The 24,400-nt window shown below is 39.4% G+C and overlaps 1 protein-coding gene across 3 annotated transcripts in view; it reads left to right on the forward strand.

Annotated features, from left to right (window-relative positions):
* CENPI (centromere protein I) overlaps positions 1 to 24,400 on the forward strand; it is an 80,888-nt gene that overhangs the window by 34,445 nt on the left and 22,043 nt on the right. For all 3 annotated transcript variants that reach the window (XM_025431719.3, XM_025431720.2, XM_035712061.2), the window contains exons 15-19: positions 10,526 to 10,620; positions 14,570 to 14,705; positions 15,592 to 15,716; positions 17,923 to 17,971; positions 18,367 to 18,585. In XM_025431719.3, the coding sequence (XP_025287504.1) occupies positions 10,526 to 10,620; positions 14,570 to 14,705; positions 15,592 to 15,716; positions 17,923 to 17,971; positions 18,367 to 18,585 (624 nt within the window). The remainder of the gene's footprint in view (positions 1 to 10,525; positions 10,621 to 14,569; positions 14,706 to 15,591; positions 15,717 to 17,922; positions 17,972 to 18,366; positions 18,586 to 24,400) is intronic.

Here is a 24,400-nt window from a genome sequence, read left to right on the forward strand (position 1 = left end):
ACACAGGCAGAGGGAGAAGCAGGCTCCATGCACCGGGAGCCCGACGTGGGATTCGATCCCGGGTCTCCAGGATCACGCCCTGGGCCAAAGGCAGGCGCCAAACCGCTGCGCCACCCAGGGATCCCTGAAATTGCCATTTTTATAGGTCAGAGATGTTTGATCAATGGCAATTTCATATGGCCTAATCTAATAAGTATATACACAATTATACACACATACATATATTTGAGAGTGGGAGTCTGTGGAGAAAAAGGGATAGAGGAAAGGAAACAGTTGGTGGGCCAAGGACAGAACTCAGGGGGAATACTCAGTATTGAATTCTTAGCTAAAAAGAAGAATCTATGAAAGAACCTTCTCAAAAGGTATGAAAAGAACCAGAAGAATAGTAGTGCAAAGGACACAAAGGGAATACAGGATATCAAGAAGTAGTAAAGGAAAAATGTTGCCATATATCCCAGAAAGATCCAGAAGGATAAGGGCCAAAGAAAGTTTGTTTTGAAATTGATAATACAGAGGTTTTGTGCTACCTTTGTGAGCAGTTTTGGGGGAATGTTGGGGGGGGCGACCAGATTTTTTTTCTTTTATTAAAAATTTTTATTTATATTTAATTTTTAAAATTTTTATTTTTTCAGATTTTGTCCTTAAGGGACATTTATTCTGATTTTATATTTACCTTCTTAAAGAAGGAGCTTATATTCTCATGTTGGTAGTAGGAAGCAAGGGCAGTGCTTACCTCCAGATGTTGGGTGGGATATGGAAATGTATTCAGAGGAAACAGCATCCTTGGGTGGCAAGGGAGAGCCAGGATATGACTAGAATAAGAAAACAGAAACCATACTTTGAAGAATATGAAGATACAGGTTTAGATTACCATAGAATAGAAGTTCTGAGAACTGTAATGGAAAGATTTGGAAATGATGAGATTGATGAAAAGGGAAAGGAAGTATAGAATATAAGAAAGGATAAGTGGCGTAAGAGGCTTCATTTTGGGGGATAGCTAAGGGTAATAGCAATGACAGGTAGTAGAATTAGCTAAAAATTCAGTTATTTTATGAGCCTTTTATTATTATAATGTAATTATTATTATTTTAAATTTATTTATATTAGAGAGAATCTTAGGCAGACTCTGCACTGTGCACAGAGCCCGATGTGGGGCTCTAATTCACTCTATCTCATGACCCTGAGATCATGACCTGAGCCAAAATCAAGAGTCAGATGCTCAACTGAGTGAACCACCCAGGCACCAAGTTTATAAGCCTTTTATTTTTATTTATTTTTTTTTAAATATTTTTTATATAAATTTATTTTTTATTGGTGTTCAATTTGCCAACATATAGCATAACACCCAGTGCTCATCCCATCAAGTGCCCCCATCAGTGCCCATCACCCAGTCACCCCCATCCCCCGCCCACCTCCCCTTCCACCCCCCCTAGTTCGTTTCCCAGACTTAGGAGTCTCTCATGTTCTGTCACCTTTCTGATATTTCCCACTCATTTTTTCTCCTTTCCCCTTTATTCCCTGTCACTATTGTTTATATACCCCAAATGAATGAAACCATATAATGTTTGTCTTTCTCAGATTGATTTATTTCACTCAGCATAATACCCTCCAGTTCCATCCACGTCGAAGCAAATGGTGGGTATTTGTCATTTCTAATGGCTGAGTAATATTCCATTGTATACATAAACCACATCTTCTTTATATTTTTTTTAATAAATTAATTTTTTATTGGTGTTAAGTTTACCAACATACAGAATAACACCCAGTGCTCATCCTGTCAAGTGTCCCCCTCAGTGCCCGTCACCCACTCGCCCCCACCCCCGCCCTCTTCCCATTCCACCACTCCTGGTTCGTTTCCCAGTTAGGAGTCTTTATGTTCTGTCTCCCTTTCTGATATTTCCCACACATTTCTTCTCCCTTCCCTTATTATTTCACTATTATTTATATTCCCCAAATGAATGAGAGCATACACTGTTTGTCCTTCTCCGATTGACTTACTTCACTCAGCATAATACCCTCCAGTTCCATCCACGTTGAAGCAAATGGTGGGTATTTGTCATTTCTAATGGCTGAGGAATATTCCATTGTATACATAAACCACATCTTCTTTATCCATTCATCTTTTGATGGACACCGAGGCACCATTCACAGTTTGGCTATTGTGGACATTGCTGCTATAAACATCAGGGGCAGGTGTCCCGGCATTTCATTGCATCTGTATCTTTGGGGTAAATCCCAACAGTGCAATTGCTGGGTCGTAGGGCAGGTCTATTTTTAACTCTTTGAGAAACCTCCACACAGTTTCCAGAGGGGCTGCACCAGTTCACATTCCCACCAACAGTGCAGGAGGGTTCCCCTTTCTCCATATCCTCTCCAACATTTGTGGTTTCCTGCCTTGTTAATTTTCCTCATTCTCACTGATGTGAGGTGGTATCTCATTGTGGTTTTGATTTGTATTTCCCTGACGGCAAGTGGTGCGGAGCATTTTCTCATGTGCTTGTTGGCCATGTCTATGTCTCCTTCTGAGATTTCTGTTCATGTCTTTTGCCCATTTCATGATTGGATTGTTTCTTTGCTGTTGAGTTTAATAAGTTCTTTATAGATCTTGGAAACTAGCCCTTTATCTAATAGGTCATTTGCAAATATTTTTTCCCATTCTGTAGGTTGTCTTTTAGTTTTGTTGACTGTTTCTTTTGCTGTGGAAAAGCTTCTTACCTTGATGAAGTCCCAGTAGTTCATTTTTGCTTTTGTTTCTCTTGCCTTCCTGGATGTATCTTGCAAGAAGTTACTGTGGCCGAGTTCAAAAAGGGTGTTGCCTGTGTTCTCCTCTAGGATTTTGATGGAATCTTGTCTCACATTTAGATCTTTCATCCATTTTGAGTTTATCTTTGTGTATGGTGAAAGAGAGTGGTCTAGTTTCATTCTTCTGCATGTGGATGTCCAATTTTCCCAGCACCATTTATTGAAGAGACTGTCTTTTTTCCAATGGATAGTCCTTCCTGCTTTGTCGATATTAGTTGACCATAAAGTTGAGGGTCCACTTCTGGATTCTCTATTCTGTTCCATTGATCTATGTGTCTGTTTTTTTGCCAATACCACACTGTCTTGATGACCACAGCTTTGTAGTAGAACGTGAAATCTGGCATTGTGATGCCCCCAGATATGGTTTTCTTTTTTAAAATTCCCCTGGCTATTCGGGGTCTTTTCTGATTCCACACAAATCTTAAAATAATTTGTTCTAACTCTCTGAACAAAGTCCATGGTATTTTGATAGGGATTGCATTAAACGTGTAAATTGCCCTGGGTAACATTGACATTTTCACAATATAAATTCTGCCAATCCGGGATCCCTGGGTGGCGCAGCGGTTTGGTGCCTGCCTTTGGCCCAGGGCGCGATCCTGGAGACCCGGGATCGAATCCCACATCGGGCTCCCGGTGCATGGAGCCTGCTTCTCCCTCTGCCTGTGTCTCTGCCTCTCTCTCTCTCTCTCTCTCTCTCTGTGACTATCATAAATAAATAAAAAATTTAAAAAAATTTAAAAAAAAAAAAAAAAAAAAAAAATTCTGCCAATCCATGAGCATGAAATATTTTTCCATCTCTTTGTGTCTTCCTCAGTTTCTTTCAGAAGTGTTCTATAGTTTTTAGGGTATAGATCCTTTACCTCTTTGGTTAGGTTTATTCCTAGGTATCTTATGCTTTTGGGTGCAATGTAAATGGGATTGACTCCTTCATTTCTCTTTCTTCAGTCTCATTGTTAGTGTATAGAAATGCCACTGACTTCTGGGCGTTGATTTTGTATCCTGCCACACTGCCAAATTGCTGTATGAGTTCTAGCAATCTTGGGGTGGAGGCTTTTGGGTTTTCTTTTCTTTTTTTTTTTTTTTTTTGGACTTTTGGGTTTTCTATGTAGAGTATCATGTCATCGGTGAAGAGGGAGAGTTTGACTTCTTTGCCAATTTGAATGCCTTTTTTTTTTCTTTTTTGTTGTCTGATTGCCGAGGCTAGGGCTTCTAGTACTATGTTGAATAACAGTGGGGAGAGTGGCCATCCCTTTCTGGTTCCTGATCTTAGGGGAAAGGCTCCCAGTGCTTCCCCATTGAGAATGATATTTGCTGTGTGCTTTTCATAGATGGCTTTTGAGATGTTGAGGAATGTTCCCTCTATCCCTACACTCTGAAGAGTTTTGATGAGGAATGAAAGCTGTATTTTGTCAAATGCTTTCTTGGCATCTGTTGAGAGGATCATGTGGTTCTTGTTTTTTCTCTTGCTGATATGATCAGTCACATTGATTGCTTTACGAGTGTTGAACCAGCCTTGCATCCCAGGGATAAATCCTACTTGGTCATGGTGAATAATCTTCTTAACGTATTGTTCTATCCTATTGGCTAGTATCTTATGGAGAATTTTTGCATCCATGTTCATCAGGGATATTGGTCTATAATTCTCCTTTTTGGTGGCGTCGTTGTCTGGTTTTGGAATTAAGGTGATGCTGGGCCTCATAAAATGAGTTTGGAAGTATTCCGTCTCTTTCTATCTTTCCAAACAGCTTTAGTAGAATAGGTATAGTCTTCTTTAAACGTTTGATAGAATTCCCCAGGGAAGCCATCTGGCCTTGGACTTTTGCGTCTTGGGAGGTTTTTGATGACTGCTTCAATTTCCTCCCTGGTTATCGGCCTGTTCAGGTTTTCTATTTCTTCCTGTTCCAGTTTTGGTAGTTTGTGTTTTTCCAGGAATGTGTCCATTTCTTCTAGATTGCCTAATTTATTGGCGTATAGCGGCTCATAATGTTTTTAAAATTGTTTGTATTTTCTTGGTGTTGGTAGTGATCTCTCCTTTCTCATCATGATTTTATTAATTTGAGTCTTCTCTCTCTTCTTTTTAATAAGGCTGGCTAATGATTTATCTATCTTATTCTTTCAAAGAACCAACTCCTGGTTTTTTTTATCTGTTTCACAGTTCTTCTGGTCTCTATTTCATTGAGTTCTGCTCGAATCTTTATTAACTCTCTTCTGCTGGGTGTAGGATCTATTTGCTGTTTTTTCTTTAGCTCCTTTAGGTGTAAGGTTAGCTTTTGTATTTGAGTTCTTTCCAGTTTTTGGATGGCTGCTTGTATTGCGATGTATTTTCCCCTCAGGACTGCTTTTGCTGTATCCCAAAGATTTTGAATGGTTGTATCTTCATTCTCATTACTTTCCATGAATCTTTTTAATTCTTCTTTAATTTCCTTATTGACCCTTTCATCTTTTAGCAGGATGGTCCTTAACCTCCACGTGTTTGAAATCCTTCCAAACTTCTTCTTGTGATTTAGTTCTAATTTCAAAGCATTATGGTCTGAGAATACGCAGGGAATGATCCCAGTCTTTTGGTATTGGTTAAGACCTGATTTGTGACCCAGTATGTGGTCTCTTCTGGAGAAAGTTCGATGTGCACTTGAGAAGAATGTGTATTCAGTTGCATTTGGATGTGAAGTTCTGTAGATATCTGTGAAATCAGTCTGGTCTAGTGTATCATTTAAAGCTCTTGTTTTCTTTGGTGATGTTGTGCTTAGAAGACGATTGATCGATTGTAGAAAGTGCTACATTGAAGTCACCAAGTATCAGTGTATTATTATCTAAGTAAGTCTTAACTTTGGTTATTAATTGATTGATATATTTGGCAGCTCCCACATTCGGGACATATATATTAATGATTGTTAAGTCCTCTTGTTGGATAGATCCTTAGTGTCCCTCTTCATCTCTCGCTAGTCTTCGGAATAAACTTTAGTTTATCTGATATAAGGATGGCTACTACCCCTGCTTTCTTTTGATGACCATTTGAATGGTAAATGGTTCTCCAACCTTTTATTTTCAGGCTGTAGGTGTCCTTCTGTCTAAAATGAGTCTCTTGTAGACAGCAAATAGATGGGTCCTGCTTTTTTATCCAGTCTGAAACCCTGCGCCTTTTGAGGGGGTCATTAAGCTCGTTCACGTTCAGAGTTACTATTAAAAGGTATGAGTTTAGTGTCATCATGATACCTATTCAGTTCCTGTTTTTGTGGATTGTTCCATTGGACTTCCTCTTAAAGAGGAATTTTAATAGTCCCTCTTAAAATTTCTTGCAGAGCTGGTTTGGTGGTCACATATTCTTTCAGTCCTGCCTATCTTGGAGCTCTTTATCACTCCTTCCATTTTGAATGAGAGCCTTGCTGGATAAAGTATTCTTGGTTGCATGTTCTTCTCATTTAGGACCCTGAATATATCCTGCCAGCCCTTTCTGGCCTGCCAGGGCTCTGTGGAGAGGTCTGCTGTAATCCTAATGCTTCTCTCCATAAAAGTTAGAGATTTCTTGTCTCTTGCTGCTTTAAGGATCTTCTCTTTATCTTTGGAATTTGCTAGCTTCACTATTAAATGTCGAGGTGTTGAGCGGTTTTTATTGATTATAGGGGGGATCTCTTTATTTCCTGGATCTGAATGGCTGTTTCCCTTCCCAGATTAGGAACGTTTTCATCTACGATTTACTCAAATCCATATTCTGGACCTCTGTCCCTTTTGGCGCCCTCGGGTACCCCAATTAAACGTAGATTTTTCTTCTTCAGGCTGTCATTTATTTCCCTTAATCTATCCTCATGATCGTTTGTTTTTTCTCTTTTTTCCTCAGTTTCCCTCTTTGCCATCAACTTGTCTTCTATGTCACTCACTCGTTCTTCTACTTCGTTAACCCTCGGTATTAGGACCTCTAGTTTGGATTGCATCTCAGTTAATTGATTTTTAATTTCTGCCTGATTAGATCTAAATTCTGCAGTCATGAAGTCTCTTGAGTCCTTTATGCTTTTTTCTAGAGCCACCAGTAGCTTTATAGGTTTTTGATGACTGCTTCAGTTTCCTCCCTGGTTATCAGCCTGTTCAGGTTTTCTGTTTCTTCCTGTTCCAGTTTTGGTAGTTTGTGCTTCTGAATTGGCTTTCTGACATTGAATTGTAATCCAAATTTTGTAACTCTGTGGGAGAGAGGACTGTTTCTGATTCTTTCTTTTGAGGTGAGTTTTTCCTTCTAGGAAAAAAAAAGAAGAGAAGAAAAAATAGGGTGGGGGAGGAAGCACACAGAAATAAAAAAACAAGGGGGAGTATCCTCTGATTCTTTATACTGTAAATCCTTCCACTTCCCCTGGAACTTTCCGGTGCTGCTTGGTCAATATTTTGTTTTTCCCCTGTCGGTCTAGCTGGTCTTCTGTGGGAGGGGCCTGCTGTGCTGATTTTCAGGTGTCAGCACTTGGGGGAGCTGCTTAGCACCCAGCCTGGTGCAGGGCTCAGTGAAAGTTGTTTAGCCTATTTATCCTGTGAGGCCACTGTGAGGCTCAGTGGGTGTTGTTTATCCTGGGAGTCCCCAGAAGGAACAACAACAGTGGCAGCGGCCAGGTCTCCTGGCCTGGAGTCAGCTCCCGGAGTAACTACAGAGCTCGCAGTCTGCAGGGGCCTGGATGCTCCAGGGGCGTGGTCCGCTCATCTGCTCAGTTCGGGCGGCCTGGCGGCTGGAATGTCCTTGCTGCGCTGTTGGATTTGCGCTCCCGGCCGGGAAGCCCCCTCTCCGTGGAGCCTCCGCCGGAGCCCCTCCGAACTGCTCCCGGGCCCAGCAGTGGGCGCACTGCAGCCCTTGAGGAGCTCAGCCTCGGTGTGTGTCTTGCTCTCCCCCGGGGCACAGGTGCTCTGTTAGTGTCCCTGGGAGCCTGAGTGTCCCCGCCCCTCCTGGGATCCTGCTCTAACTCCCTGCGAGTGCATTTCTGTCCGGGAGGATTGGTGAAGCCTCTGATTCTCCTGGACGGGGCTTTCTTGGGGCTTTCCTGTCCTGGGGGCTCTTGCCCCGGCCCTAGCCCCGCTCCTCGCAGGGCCCCTCCCCCTTGGATGCCTTTTGTTTCTTTATTTCTTTTTTCCCGTCTTCCTATCTTGATAGAAGCGTGAATTCTTCTCACTGTGCCATTCCAGCTGTTCTTTCTTTAAATCTCAAGCCGAAGGGTAGCCTAGGTGGCTCAGCGGTTTAGCGCCGCCTTCAGTCCGGGCCTGATCCTGGAGATCTGGGATCGCGTCCCACGTCAGCCTCCCTGCATGGAGCCCGCTTCTCCCTCTGCCTGTGTCTCTGCCTCTCTCTCTGTGTGTGTCTCTCAAGAATAAATAAATAAAATCTTTAGAAAAATAAATCTCAAGTCGAATTTGTAGGTTTTCAGGATGATTTGAAGGTTATCTAGGTAATTTGGTGGGGACAGGTGACTTGGAGACCTTACTCTTCTGCCATCTTGCCCCGCCTCCTTTTAAAAAATATTTTGTTTATTTATTCATGAGAGACACACAGAGAGAGAGAGAGAGGCAGAGGGAGAAGCAGGCTTCATGCAGAATGCCTGATGTGGGACTCGATCCTGGAACTCCGGGATCATGCCCTGAGCCAAAGGCAGATGCTCTACCGCTGAGCTACCCAGGCATCCTTTTATGAAGCTTTTAAATTGCAAAAGATTGGGGTATCAGGGTTGCTCAGTGGGTTGGGCATCTGCTTTTAGCTCAGGGTGTGTGTGATCCTGGGGTCCTGAGATCGAGCCTTGATTTAGGCTCCCTACTCAGTGGCAAGTTAGCTTCTCCCTTTATTTATCCCTTTGTGCTTTCCATCTCTCTCTTTCCCTCTCAAATCAATAATTAAATAAAATCTTTAAAGAAAAAGCCAAAGATTTACATGATCTGTAGAGAACCTGGAGTATAGTTTATGAGGCTTTTAATAACTTATTATTACCTTAGCTATTATATAGCTTGATATCCAGCTTAATGTAATAATTAATATTTTTAGAAATCTATTAAAAATATTTTCACCTTTTCAGTGTTTAGCCAATTGTGTCTATCAGTAAACAACCTTTATCATTGAATTTTGAATGAGAAAATCCCACAAATCTACTGTAACAATGCAATTCTCATTGTGGCATGTTAATTTTCTAATTTTTGTCCATATTGATTTGTGTTCCCTGTATAATAACAAAACAGTGGACATAAATTTATAGATCAGAATATAAAGTTAGTCAAATGTAGTCATAGTGAAATATCTAGTCATAGTCTATAGATGTTATACTACAATTAAATTTTTTTCTATTATTTCTAATCTTTTTTTAAAGATTTTATTTATTCATGAGAGAGAGAGAAAGGAGGCAGAAACAGGTGGAGGGAGAAGCAGGCTCTCCACAGGAGCCCAATGTGGGACTCAATCCTGGACGCTGGGACCATCCCTGAGTCAAAGGCAGATGCTCCACCACTGAGCCACCCAGGCATCCCTGTTATTTCTAATTTGTGTCTTTGTAGGAATAGATAACTATATTGATCATCTTCATAATACAGATTTCTTTATTCTCTTGGCATGCATTTCCAGGAACGAAGTTACTGGACGAAAGGAAATTTTGAACATTTTTTATGACCTTGTTACATACTGGTATTCTTTTGCCGTACACAATTCTTTGAGGGAAGATGGCTATAACGGGTAGAGTACTTAAATAACAAGGATCTGGCAGCCATGGAGAAAGAATTGGGGTCTGGGAGATGAGACCAGAGAAGACCGACTAGGAGAATAAAGTAATCTCAGAGATTTGAAGGCCTGGGCTAAGGTAGTTACAGTGGGATTGGAAGGAAATGGAAAAGTTGGATATTTTGAAAAGAAAAAAATGATAGGAATTGGTGATGAAGTAAAGCATGAAGGACACAAGATGACTTTAAGATTTCTAGCTTGGTATGTTAAAGGAAGTGGGGATATTTTTGCCTGGAGGAAAACAGACTATGATTTTGTGGTCCCCTTCAAATAATTGATTGATTGTCCCATGGAAAGAGAAGAAGCTTATTTGGCTTCAGGAGATAAGATTGGATACAGGGCAGTATCTTTTTTAAATTTATTTTATTTTTTTATTGGAGTTCAATTTGCCAACATATAGCTTATTACCCAGTGCTCATCCCGTCAAGTGCCCCTCCTCAGTGCTCTCAGTCCTCTCTGGGCACACCTGTGTCAAAACTGAGGCCCTTAGAAATGAAGCCAAAGCCTGAGAAAGGAAAGAATAAAATTGTTTGTTTTCTATACTTATGGAAGGTAAGATAAATTTTTGACCTTCAAAATGGGAGCAAAATGTAGTTGTGACACAGGTGAAAAGGATAGGGAACTCATTTCTTTAGCAACTTCAAAGGATCTCTGAGGGGAGACAGTAAGGAGTGGGTGATACTGTATTTGAAGATGTAATATATGTTCTAAATGAATGTCATTTAGAAAAACAAGAGTCTGTTTCCGGGCTGATAAGCTGGGGCAGTCTTGTAGAGAAAATGTCAAAATAAACTTGAACTCAAATTCATTTGTCTCTTGGAGATTGATCAGGCTGGAGTAGCGGCTATTGTGTTCTGATATAAAACCCAATAGCTGGATGCAGTCATCTCCATGGTCCCTTCCACCTCTAAACTTCTGGTTTAATTTTTTAGTTCTCAACACTAAAGTGTGTGAATGATTTTGTGAATGATTTTTTTTTGTTTTGTTTTGCTTTCGCAGAGTAGTGTTCTCCAGAGTCTGAAGGAACTGCTGCAGAATTGGCTGTTGTGGCTTTCTGTGGACATTCACATGAAACCTGTGATGAACAGTCCTCTGTGAGTTATAGCACTCCACAAGAGATGATCTGTACAAAAATTTTTCCTATAGAGGTTAATAGTGTGGCATGAGACCTTTTTGTAAATGCTTAGTTATGGTTTTCTAAAAAAAAAAATTTTTGTAAGGATTTTATTTATTTATTTGACAGAATGCACAAGCAGGGGGAGTGGTAGGCAGAGGGAGAAGCAGGCTCATTGTGAAGAGCCCAATGCAGGACTGGATCCCAGGATCCCAGGATCATGACCTGAGCCAAAGGCAGACACTCAACCACTGAACCACCCAGGTGTCCCAAAGATTTTATTTATTTGAGAGAGAGAGAGAGAGAGAGAATGAGTGGGGAGAGGGGCAGAGGGAGTGGGAGAGGCAGACTTCCCACTGAGCCTGACTCAGGGCTTGATCCCAGGACCCCAAGGATCATGACCTGAGCTGAAGTCAGGTGCTTAACTGACTGAGCCACCCAGATGCCCCTTAAAAATATTTTAATTGAAATATAGTTGATGTGCAATATTATATTAGTGTATGCCATAGTGATTTGACAATTCTATATATTACATAGTACTTACCATGAAAAATGTAGTTACCATCCGTTACCATAAAAAGTTACTGCTATAATATTGACTGTATTTCCTATGCTTTACTTTTCATCCCTGTGACTTATTTTATAACTTGAAGTTATATCTCTTAATGCCCTTCACCTGTTTTGCCTCCCTCCCCAACCCTACACCTACATCTCTTCTGCCAGCCATCAGTTCGTTCTCTGTATTTATCAATCTGTTGGGTTTTTTTTGTTTCTTTATTCATTTGTTTTGTTTTTCCACATATAAGTGATATCATATGTTGTCTTTCTCTATCTGACTTATAAAAAATAAATAGTTCTTAATATCTTCAAATATCTAATCAGCAAATTCCCTATATATTTTTTAAAATCTCACGTCTCTTTATTTTTTTTATTTTTCTATTAAATATTTTATTTATTCATGAGAGACGCAGAGAAAGGCAGAGACATACATAGGCAGAGGGAGAAGCAAGCTCCTCACAGGGAGCCCAATGCGGGATTCGATCCCGATTCCCGGGATCACGCCCTGAGCCAAAGGCAGATGCTCAATCGCTGAGCCACCCAGGCGCCCCTCAAATTCCCTATGTTAATCAGTCATAGTCTTACTTTAAAGTGTAAGGATCCCTTAGCTTCAGTTGTATGTAGTTTGGTGGTTAGCTTGGTTAGATTACCTCCTACCTTTTTATGTGTTCTTATCCCTATAGTGATCTTCTACTTTGAGAAGAGCATGATGAATAGAAGCTTCTTTTTTTTTTTTAAAGATTTTATTTATTTATTCATGATAGTCACAGAGAGAGAGAGAGAGGCAGAGACACAGGCAGAGGGAGAAGCAGGCTCCATGTACCGGGAGCCCGATGTGGGATTCGATCCGGGTCTCCAGGATCGCACCCTGGGCCAAAGGCAGGCGCCAAACCGCTGCGCCACCCAGGGATCCCTGAATAGAAGCTTCTTGAGAGTTGCTTGGAAATTGTTTTTAGTTCTTCATATTCATTATTGCAGTGTGTCCATATCTTGTGTATGTCTGGTCACTTTTATTTTTTTAATTTTTAAAAAATAAAAAAAAAATTAAAGATTTTTATTTATTTGAGAACATGAGCAAATGAGAGAGAGTATGAGCCATGGGGGATGAGGAGCAGAGGGAAAAGGAGAAGCAGACTCCCCACTGAGCAGGCAACCTGACAGGGGGCTTAATCCCAGTACTCCAGGATCATGACCTGAGCTGAAGGCAGGTACTTAACGGACTGAGCCACCCATGTGCCCCTGTCTGGTCACTTTTAGAAGGAAATAGAGCATTATGAGTAGTGAAAGCATCTTATAAGGCTGTGCTTCTCAAAGTAAGGTCCCTGAACCAGTAACATCAGCATTATTGGGACCTTGTTAGAGACAGAAAGTCTCAGGCCTTACCCTAGATCTGCTGAAGTAAACTCTGGAGGTAGGGCCTAGTAATCTATGTTTTAACAAATGCTTTCGTAATTTTGGTGCTAGCTAAAGTTTGAGAACCACAATCATGAAGAAATTAAATGTTTAACCTCTTCAAACACTTCAATTTTATTAAGGATACTATGTTGTGTTTATAATTTTCGACCAATTTGCAATGTAAGTCTTAACACACCCTGATATAGGAGCCTTACAATTTCTATATTTCTAAATATCCTAGGAGCCTTTTTAAAAGCCATAAATCTTGGGAGGCATTTTATTTTATTTTATTTTATTTTATTTTTTATTTTTTTATTATTTATATATTTATGTATTTATTTTATTTTTTTAACATTTTATTTATTTATTCATGAGAGACACAGAGAGAGAAGCAGAAACATAGGCAGAGGGAGAAGCAGGCTCCAAGCAGGGAGCCCCATGTGGGACTCCATCCTGGGATTCGATCCCGGGACTCCAGAATCACACCCTGAGCCAAAGGCTCAACCACTGAGCCAACCCAGGCACCCTTGGGAGGCATTTTAAAAGGAACTTTGTTTTCTAAAATTCTTAAACAAATGGACATAAATGCAGGTAACTTTAATGTCATAATACCATTTGGCATTATACAGGACTTTTTTGGGTGCAAAATGGTGGTTTTATTAAAACAATGGGACAGGACCCATGGACAGGAAGAGCTTCTGTCTATAATACAGTTCTTATGTTCTCAGTAACTTTTTTTATTTAGGAGATGTGGATGTAATGCCATGTCCCTCTCATATGACCATATGCCACATGACTGTCAAAGAGGGAGTAAATTGTAGATCACAAGGAGAGAAGATTAGGGAGCCATTCTCAGCAATGGTTCTTCATTGGGCATTTTTGGTTGGCACTGTGATTGGGAAGAGAGTGCTACCCTTATTTAGTAGGTGGGAGCCAAGGATGATCATTGTATTACTGTAGGAATAGGAAGAAATCCTGAGTAGTGAATTGTTTCATCTAAAATGCCTCTGGTGTCCTGTGGAGAGACTTCGAAGGATGCTGTTCTGAGCAGTCATCATTGTTCAAATTATTTCAGACACATTTGCCAGGTGCTGCCAAAAATCATAGTTAAAACATAGTTTGCAAATGGCCAACTGAATATATGGATGCCCACCTACGTGAATGGTCTCCTAATATTTCCCTGCTGACTCTGGCACTGAGCCATCATAGTGGTGGGTAGTGGTAAGTCATCATCATTTCTTAGGCTTTATAACTATATGCTGTTCTTTATTTCTTGTGCATAACCATTGTTGGCTACCTAAATCAGAGAGTAAAGCTATGAAATCACATTTCTAGGTCTTTTCCTAATCCACTCAACAGTGGTTTGAAGAACAGGGTTAAGTAGGTGGATGAATTGAACCAATTATACCCGTGTGTGATTTAAAGAGACACAGTTCATTGATTTGGGAAGAATATAAGATATACACAGTGTGGTTTTTAGTGGAAGATAGAAAGATCCCCAAAATTAGAGTAATTGAGTTTTAGGATTGAAATGAGTTCCAGTTAAAGTAAAAATATTTTAAATAGAATTTTAGCTCTGGAATTCAGGTAAAACTGGGTCTTGATTTCTACACTTAGAAACTAATTTGCTAAATGCTGTGATTCCTGGACATTGGTAATATTATCTAGTCTGTCTGGAGCTTAATCCTTTATTTCTCTGGTATTTATTTAGTAGAGTGGTTGCTGAGGATGTTCTGTGAGTTGATGTTAATGATTCCCTGGAGGGCTGTGTAGTTTTATGGCTAATTACTGTGGTTTATTTATTTATTTATTTATTTATTTTTAATTACTGTGGTTTAAAAAATGTCAATTATACTTTGGAGCACTGATTGTTTTCTGAAATCCTTAACTTTTTGCTATGTAATATTTACCTTTAGCTTGGAAATTGTGACAACTTTTGCAAATGTGGATCTGAATGTCATGGTTTCTTATTGCAGAGAGACAACTTTAGGTGGATCCATGAATTCTGTGTCTGAACTGATTCACTATGTAGGGTGGCTGTCCACTACTGCATTGCGCTTGGAAAGCAACAGTACTTTCTTGCTGCACTTTATTTTGGATTTCTATGAGAAGGTAGGTAGTACATATCCTGTTTTTCCTATTTAGATTTTTGTTGCTTTACTGCTCTGCGTTACTGCTCTATTATTTAAATTTTATGTACAACTGTTAGTTGGGTTTCGACCTTATTAGCATAGTTAAAATAAGCTACTTATTGTGAAGTTAATGATCATATTCTTACCTGAATAACTGATCTTCATAAAGTGGAGAAACAAAATGCTTTTTGTAAAGAGTTCAGGTACTGCTTTAATAAAAACATTCCCCTGAAGAATGCTGACCCTAGAGAGAAGTCTGTCTCTAGCATCACTATCACTTTTTGCTCATTCATTGTACATCCCAAACCCCTGGCAAAACCCAAAAATATGCTGTTGTTTCTTTAGCTCTCAACTTTTACCTTTTAACTGCCTTATTTCTCATAGTACCTGTAATTCTGGTCTTCGGTTGTTTTATAGTATTTGATGTGAACAGAAGTATTATACTGAAGCTCCCACTAATCTCAGTTTTCCTGGCTTCCTCCCTGCACTAATTGTCTTTCTGTTATATAATTACATAGAAGCATGCTCTTTTGTTTTGCAGGTTGACAGCTAATATGGTAAATCAGTATTAATAGGACTTAAGGTAGAAGTGCTCCCTTCCCCTTTTTTCCCAACTTGAAGATCTCGTCCCAGAAAAAAAAATGGAATATTTTAGTAGTGACCTTGTAGAAATAATCCTCTATGGCAAGTTTGATGATTAGAGAGGTACATTTTTAAGCAGGCTGTGGCTACCTATTTATGAATCAGGCAGGTCCAAATCTTAGGTTCTATTATTGCTTATTCTCTATTGATAATTCTTTGGGTGAACTTGGTTGAGGGGTTCTGGGGGATAATCTATATACTGATGTTATCATTCTTCCTGAAAGGTGTGTGACATATATATAAATTATAACCTTCCATTGGTGGTATTATTTCCTCCGGGGATCTTCTATCCTGCTCTTCTCAGCCTAGATTCCAGTATCCTGAACCAGCTATGTTATATCATGCACAGGTACAAAGCATTTCTACTGTTTTATAAATTAACATATCATACTTCTTTTTCAACTGTATAATAAATAACTTATAGATACACTAAAATAAACACTGTATATAATGTAATAAAATATTAAATACAATAAAACTATTTCTATTTTCTGCCAGAACCTATGGAAATAGGGAATGTGTCTTTCTTTTGGTAATGACCTTCCCATATGGGACTATTTTAACTGTGTTTTTGAGATGTCACTGTAGGGGATATGGATTTAAAAAAATTCATCGTTGGGGTGTCTGGGTGGATCAGTCAGTTAAGCATCTGCCTTCTGCTGAGGTCATGATCCCAGGGTCCTGGGATTGAGCCCCACACCAGGCTTCCTGCTCAGCAGGATGTTTACTTCTCCCCTGCCTTGGCCCCTTCCCTGCTCCTCATTCTCTCTCTCTCTCTCAAATAAATAAATAAAATCTTTTAAAAAGAAAAGAATATATCTATTAAAAATAAGAAAAAATTCATAATTAATGGGAATAAAGGGCAGAGCATAGGGAATATAGTCAGTGATATAATAGCTTTGTGTGATAACAGATGATAGCTAATGTAGTGAGCATAGCATAATGTATAGCCTTGTCAAATCACTGTGTTGCATAGTTGAAACTAATGTCACATTGTATGTCAGCTATACTCAAAATTTTTAAAAATTAAATATTCATAGCCAACAAGCACATGAGAAAATGCTCCACATCACTTGCCATCAGGGAAATACAAATCAAAACCACAAGGGGTGGTAGAAAGGGAGGTTGGCGGGGGGATGGGGTGTCTGGGTGACGGGCACTGAGGGGGGCACTTGACGGGATGAGCACTGACTGCTAAACTATATGTTGACAAAACAGACTCTAATAAAAAATACAAAAAAGAGAACCTTTTGTACAGGATGCCTGGGTAGCTCAGCGGTTGAGCGTCTGCCTTTGGCTCAGGGCGTGATTCCGGAGTCCCAGGATCGAGTCCCACATCAGGCTCTCTACATGGAGTTTGCTTTTCCTCCCTCTTCCTATGTCTCTGCCTCTCTCTTTGTGTCTCTCTGAATAAATAAATAAAATCTTAAAAAAAAGAATCTTTTGTGCAGTGGTACTGGTGCACTCAGCATCGTTCATTCTCATTGCTATGTCTTAAAGAAAAATTAGTCCTTGGCTGATAACTAGTTTAGGTCTACTTAGCTTGTCTGATAAAAAGAACATTTTCTGGGAGATTAGGGGAACTATTGCCAGTTATATGAAACTGTAAGTACTATTTCTGATCTTCTCTAGTTCTTTCACTTATAGGCTGAAATTACCCTTTGTAGTCTATAAGAGTTGTAAACCCTTTTGGCATAATTTGTAGGATTATGTCAAGGTTAGAATGATTGTAAACTAATTAAATATTTCCTAGGCAAGAAAAAAATTTTGTAAGTTTCTCTTTTATCCTTTCTACTGTACTTTTTTCTGCATTAAGAAAATATGTTTTAAATCAGTGACTGCTCTTTTTTTAAGTTTTATTTATTTATTTGAGCGAGAAAAAGAGCACGAGCAAGGGGAGGAGGAAGGATAGAGGGAGAGGGACAAGCAGACTCCCCCTTGAGTGGGGAGCTCTATGTGGGGCTCGATCCCAGTACCCGGAGATCATGACCTGAGCTGAAGTCAGTTGCTTAATTGATTGAGATACCCAGGCATCCCATCAGTTTCTGTTCTTGAGCCTCTATTACTTTTTTTTTTAAAAGATTTTATTTATTTATTCATGAGATACACAGAGAGAGGGAGAGAGAGGCAGAGATACAGGCAGCGGGAGAAGCAGGCTCCGTGCAGGGAGCCTGGCGTGGGACTCAATCCCTGGACTCCAGGATCATGCCCTGGGCCGAAGGCAGGCACCAAACTGCTGAGCCACCCAGGGATCCCCTCTATTACTTTTTTATAATGAAACATCAAAAGCATTTCCTTCATTGTTTTTTTCTTTTTTATTCAGGCATAATTTACATACAGTCACGTGCATATCTTAAATGTGTAACTCTATTTGAACCTCTATTAATTTTTATTCTTTGAGAAGAATGTAGCACAGAAGAATAAAAACCTTAACTAGACAGCTGGGTATTTGTGTATGTGCACATCTGCATATAATTACATTTAAAATGTACACTTGTTTATGTTTACATTTCAAAAGCATTTAGTGTTCAAAATTTCATTGTTCTTTCTTTTAGATATCGTAAAAATTTGACAGCTGCCAAGAAAAATGAGTTGGTACAAAAGGTATGGATGATTAAGTTCTGTGTTAAATCACCATTGTTTAAAAATTGAGTTTGGCATTATATGGTCTCAATCATTTGGGGAATATAAAAAATAGTGAAAGGGAATAAAGGGGAAAGGAGAGAAAATGAGTGAAAATATCAGTGAGGGTGACAAAAAATGAGAGATTCCTAACTCTGGGAAACAAACAAGGGATAGTGGAAAGGGAGGTGGGTGGGGTGACTGGGTGACGGGCACTGAGGGGGGCACCTGACAGGATGAGCACTGGTTGATATGCTATATGTTGACAAATTGAACTCCAATAAAAAATTTAAAAATTGAGTTTGGATATATATGATCTATTGGGAGTAAGAAAGAAAGGGAGAATAGATTATAATGTTTTTTTTCTTTTTCAATAGACAAAATCAGAGTTCAATTTCAGCAGCAAGACCTATCAAGAATTTAATCATTATTTGACAGCCATGGTTGGTTGCCTGTGGACATCCAAACCTTTCCAGAAAGGATTTTATATTGACCCTGATGTGTTAGAAAAAACTGGAGTAGCAGAGTATAAAAACAGTTTAAATTTAGTTCATCACCCTGCTCTATTGAGCTATGCTGTTTCCTTTCTGCTACAGGTAAGGACATTTAAAAGATTTCTAGATTTTATATAGGAATACTGTAATGGCAGTAATGGGAAATGCCATAAATTTAGTGTGTCTGAATTGTAAGACGTGTTCAGTCATTCCTTTTTAAGTGTCAGCTAGATTTTGAGCATTGTACTAGGTTTTGGGGGTTCAGTTAGTTTAAGTAAGCTTCTATCCTCCCAAGAGCTTGGGCTTGTGGCGGGTACAGACTTGTAAATGTTAATACAATACAGTGAGGTGAAATAAGAAAAGGTACAGTTGTGAGAAAGATGGAGTCATATTCAGTTCTGCTTGGGTAGAAATGGTACCAGGTAAGAAAGGCTGTGGAGAAGTAGAAGCTCTCATAAGATCCTTCTTAGACAAGATGGAAGACTGTAGGATAGATAATATTATAATTAGAATTGGAATCTTCACCAAAGACTGCTGCTTTAATGGATATCAATATGCTGGAAGGGAGGGAGTGTGGTCTTCAGCCTTGTCATTTTCATTCCTTATCACAGTGTTAGATCTTTGTTACTTCATTCCTTTATCAGTGACTTGAGGAATTCAAATGGTGTGCATATCAAACATGTGGATGATGGAACATGATGGAATTACAAATACACTGATAGAATCTAGATTCAGAATTCCCTCAACAGATGAGAACATTGAGGCATCTAACAAAATGAAAAAGAAATGTACAGAATAGGGAGATATTCATTGAATAATTGCTTAATATGTGCACACAATGAACCAGGCACTGTGGTGAACAAGACACATCTAGGTGTTATCTTCATAGAGCTTACAGTCTAGTTGAGGTGGAAGTCATTAAATAGAATAAAGAATGATGAGGGCAGCCCTGGTGGCACAGTGGTTTAGAGCCGCCTGCAGCCCAGGGAGTGATCCTGGAGACCTGGGATCGAGTCCCACGTCAGGCTCCCTGCATGGAGCCTGCTTCTCCCTCTGCCTGTGTCTCTGCCCCGCCCCCCCCCCCGTGTCTCTCATGAATAAATAAATAAAATCTTAAAAAAAAAAAGAATGAGGGATCCCTGGGTGGCGCAGCGGTTTGGCGCCTGCCTTGGGCCCAGGGCGCGATACTGGAGACCTGGGATCGAATCCCACGTCGGGCTCCCGGTGCATGGAGCCTGCTTCTCCCTCTGCCTATGTCTCTGCCTCTCTCTCTCTCTCTCTCTCTCTCTCTCTCTCTCTCTGTGACTATCATAAATAAATAAAAATTTAAAAAATTAAAAAAAAAAGAATGATGAGTAATACAGGGAAGGTACAGAGGATGATGAAAAAATGTATGAGGGTGCTAACCTGATTCAGGCATTATAGAAGTGATGCTAATCAGAGTTTTGAATGATGAGCATGATCTTGCCAAGACAGGAGCAATATTTGAAGACAAATGCAAAGATAGAGCAGGGGACAGTATTATTTTTTTGTTAGAGGATTAGACTATGATTTAGGCTTTGTATGCCATGTTGTCCGTGTCAAGACTATTCAACCTTGCCGGTGTAGCATGAAAGTAGCCATAGACAGTGGTAAACAAATGGACAGAGTTGTGTTCTAGTGAAAGTTTATTTACAGAAACAGGTATTGGGTTGAGTGTGAGCCATGGGCTATGTTTTGCTGGCCCCTATTTAGAACTTGTCATGTTTGAGGACCTGAAGTAGAATTGTAGGGCTTGAGTAAGGATTCTACCCTGAGGAGAAGTACCCAGAATGCTTTTCCAAAGTATACATCCTTGATTGCTCCCACCCTGAGATTCTGATTTAATAATTCTAGAGTGATATCCAGGATCTCCTTTTTAAATACAATTTTGATATACAATAAGGGTTGAGAACCACTGGGCTAGTCTGTAGCATGATAGAAAATGAGGTCTTGAAATGCAGTCAGGGACCAGATGGTGAAAAAGGTATTATGTAGGCCTTCAAAAACATATTGATTGATTTTAGCATTTGAGTAAAAATTACATTTTTAAGTCCATAGAAGGATTTCAGAGCTGTATAGTTTAGTGATTTTCTGATATTCTTCTTTTTTCTCACTTCCATAGTAACTTGTCTGATTCATATAATATATAAAAACTTGTTTCAAATCAATATTATTTATATTACTGTTAATAATGAGACTACTGGATGAAACTTGAAATAATTTTAGTCCTTTTTCTCTCTGGACTAAACCCTACTAAAATTGTACAGTGCATGTACTATATTTTTGGTACTATATTTTAGGTATGTTTGTTTCAGTTTCTTTTTTTTAAGATTTTATTTATTCATGAAAGACACACAGAGAGAGAGGCAGAGACATAGGCAGAGGGAGAAGCAGGCTCCATGCAGGAAGCCCAGTGTGGGACTCGATCCTGGGACCTCCAGATCACGCTCCGAGCCGAAGGCAGATGCTCAACTGCTGAGCCACCCAGGCGTCCCAGTTTCAGTTTCTTTTCATGTTGTAGAGGTTGCTTTTTATAATTTAATTTCATTCATAGAAAATGTAACAGGTTGACCATATTCCAAATTCTAAACTATTGAAATCTTGCTTCCATCCTCCTCTCCTCCTTCTTTTTCTCTTCTCTTTAGGTAGCTAGCCATTTTTATTGCTTCTTGTTTTTCCCATCCAGTGTTTTCTTGCCCACAGGTTTTCTAGTGTAAAGTAGGGGATGGTTTATAAGAATTCACACTTTTGGCAAACCCGGTGCTTTTACTTCACTTGCCTTACCCAGTTGAAGGAAGTGCAGCTCAGTTTTGCAGATGATTCCTCTGGATTGGCAAATTGGCAAAAGCCAAGAGGGACTTTGAGAATTAGGTTTACCCATCTGGGTTCTCATCTTCTAGATACTGGCTTACCTTACCAGAGATTTTGGAATTCCTTACCATAGAGTTAGGTCTTTGTTACTTTTTTTATTATAAAACTTTTTTTTATGTTGTAAATTTCAAACATACACAAGTAGAGAGAATAGTACAATAAACCCCCACATACCCATCACCCAGCTCAGTCTCTACTCCCACCCAGTTTTACCCTCTCACCCCACCCAATTATTTTGGAGCAAATACCAAATGTTATACAATTTTGCTGTAAATGCTTCATTATATACCTTTAAAAGATATGGGTGCTTTTTAAAAATTTGTCTTTTTAAAACAACTTTATTAAGATACAGTTAAAATACAGTATAATTCACACATTTAAAATATAGTTCAGTGGCTTTTAGTGTATTCACAGAGATGTACATCATCATAATATATTTTATATTGTTTTTTATTATCCCAAAAAGAAACCCTACACCCCTTGGCTGTCACTCCTGTTTTCCCATTCCCCACCCCCATCCTGCAAATACTAATCTATTTTTAGGGGTTCCTGGGTGGCTTAGTGGTTGAATAAATAAAATCTTTAAAAAACTAATCTATTTATATCTAAGTAGATTCACTTATTCTGGAAATTTATGAAAATGAACTCATACAATATGTTATTTTGTGACTGGCTTCTTTCACTTAGCATAATGTTTTTAAGGTTCATCTATGACAGAGCACCTATCAGTACTTCATTTGTTTTTATTGCCAAATAGTATTGTTTAGTACAGATGTGCTCCATTTTGTTTATCCATTAGTTGATGGACTTTTGGGGTATTTCCACTTTTTGGCTGTTACGAATGGTGCTTCCATAAAGATTTGTGTACAAGGTTTTGTGTGAACATGTTTTCATTTCTCTTGGGATATACTTGGGGGTGAGAATGCTGGATTATATGGTACTATTGGAGGAACTTCAGACTATTTTCCAAAGTAGCTGTACCATTTTACATTCCTACCAACGGTGTATAAGGGTTCCATTTTCTCCGTATCTTCCCCAAGACTTGTTATTCTTTTTTTAGGATTTTATTTATTTATTCATGAGAGACACAGAGTGAGAGGCAGAGACATAGGCAGAGGGAGAGGCAGGCTCCATGCAGGAAGCCCGATGTGGGACTCTATCCCGGGACTCTGGGATCATGCCTTGAGCCGAAGGCAGACGCTCAACTGCTAAGGCACCCGGTGTCCCACACTTTGCCCATTTTTAAATGAGGTTATTTGCCTTATTGTTATTGGCTCATTGAGAGTCATTTCTATATTTAGTTTCAAGTTACTTATCAGATACATGATTTACAAATGTTTCCTATTCTGTAGGCAATCTTTTAATTTTTATTGATCTCTTAAAGGACATTTTTAATTTTGGTGAACTTTTAATTTATGAATTTTTTCTTTTGTCTCTTGTGCTTTTTAAAAATGATTTCCTATGTCTCTGTCTCCTCAGCCCCTGGCAACTACCATTCTGCTCTTAGCTTCTATGAGTTTGATTATTTTAGATTCAACATATAAGTGGTATCATGAAGTATTTGTCCTTCTGAGTTTGACTTATTTCACCTAGCATAATTCCTTTCAGGTTTATCCATGTTGTCATAAATGGCAGGATCTCTTTCTTTTTAAAGGCTGCATAAGGGACACCTGGGTGGCTCAGTGGTTGAGCGTCTGCCTTTGGCCCAGGGCATGATTGGGATCGAGTGCCACATCAGGCTCCTTGCAGGGAATCTGCTTCTCCCTCTGCCTGTGTCTCTGCCTCTCTCTCTGTGTCTTTCATGAACAAATAAGTAAAATCTTTAAAATAACAATAAAGGCTGTATAATATTCCATTGTATGTATATACCACATTTTCTTGATCCATTCATCTATTGATGGATATTTAGGTTGCTTCCCTGTCTTGGCTATTGTGAATAATGCTGTAGTGAACATGTGAGTTTAGATAGGTCTTTAAGATCCTGACTTCAATTCCTTTGCATGTATCCCCAGAAGTGGAATTGTTGGATCATATGATAGTTCTATTTTTAATTTTTTGAGGAATCTTCATACTGTTTTCCGTAGCAAGGCACCAATGTACATTCCTAATAACAGTATGCAAGGGTACCTTTTCTCTACATTCTTTTTGTTTTTATTCATTTGTTTTTTTTAATAAATTAATTTTTTATTGGTGCTCAATTTACCAACATACAGAATAACAACCAGTGCTCATCCCGTCAAGTGTCCCCCTCAGTGCCCGTCACCCACTCATCCCCAGCCCCTGCCCTCCTCCCCTTCCACCACCCCTAGTTCGTTTCCCAGAGTTAGGAGTCTTTATGTTCTGTCTCCCTTTCTGATATTTCCCACACATTTCTTCTCCCTTCCCTTATATTCCCTTTCACTATTATTTATATTCCCCAAATGAATGAGAACATACACTGTTTGTCCTTCTCCGATTGACTTACTTCACTCAGCATAATACCCTCCAGTTCCATCCACGTTGAAGCAAATGGTGAGTATTTGTCGTTTCTACTGGCTGAGTAATATTCCATTGTATACATAAACCACATCTTCTTTATCCATTCATCTTTCGATGGACACCGAGGCTCCTTCCACAGTTTGGCTATTGTGGACATTGCTGCTATAAACATCGGGGTGCAGGTGTCCTGGCGTTTCATTGCATCTGTATCTTTGGGGTAAATCCCCAACAGTGCAATGGCTGGGTCATAGGGCAGGTCTATTTTTAACTCCTTGAGGAACCTCCACACAGTTTTCCAGAGTGGCTGCACCAGTTCACATTCCCACCAACAGTGTAAGAGGGTTCCCTTTTCTCCGCATCCTCTCCAACATTTGTTGTTTCCTGCCTTGTTAATTTTCCCCATTCTCACTGGTGTGAGGGTATGTCATTGTGGTTTTGATTTGTATTTCCCTGATGGCAAGTGATGCAGAGCATTTTCTCATGTGCATGTTGGCCATGTCTATGTCTTCCTCTGTGAGATTTCTCTTCATGTCTTTTGCCCATTTTA

This window comes from Canis lupus, chromosome X (genome assembly GCF_003254725.2).
Source record: "Canis lupus dingo isolate Sandy chromosome X, ASM325472v2, whole genome shotgun sequence".
Classification (NCBI taxonomy): Eukaryota; Metazoa; Chordata; class Mammalia; order Carnivora; family Canidae; genus Canis; species Canis lupus.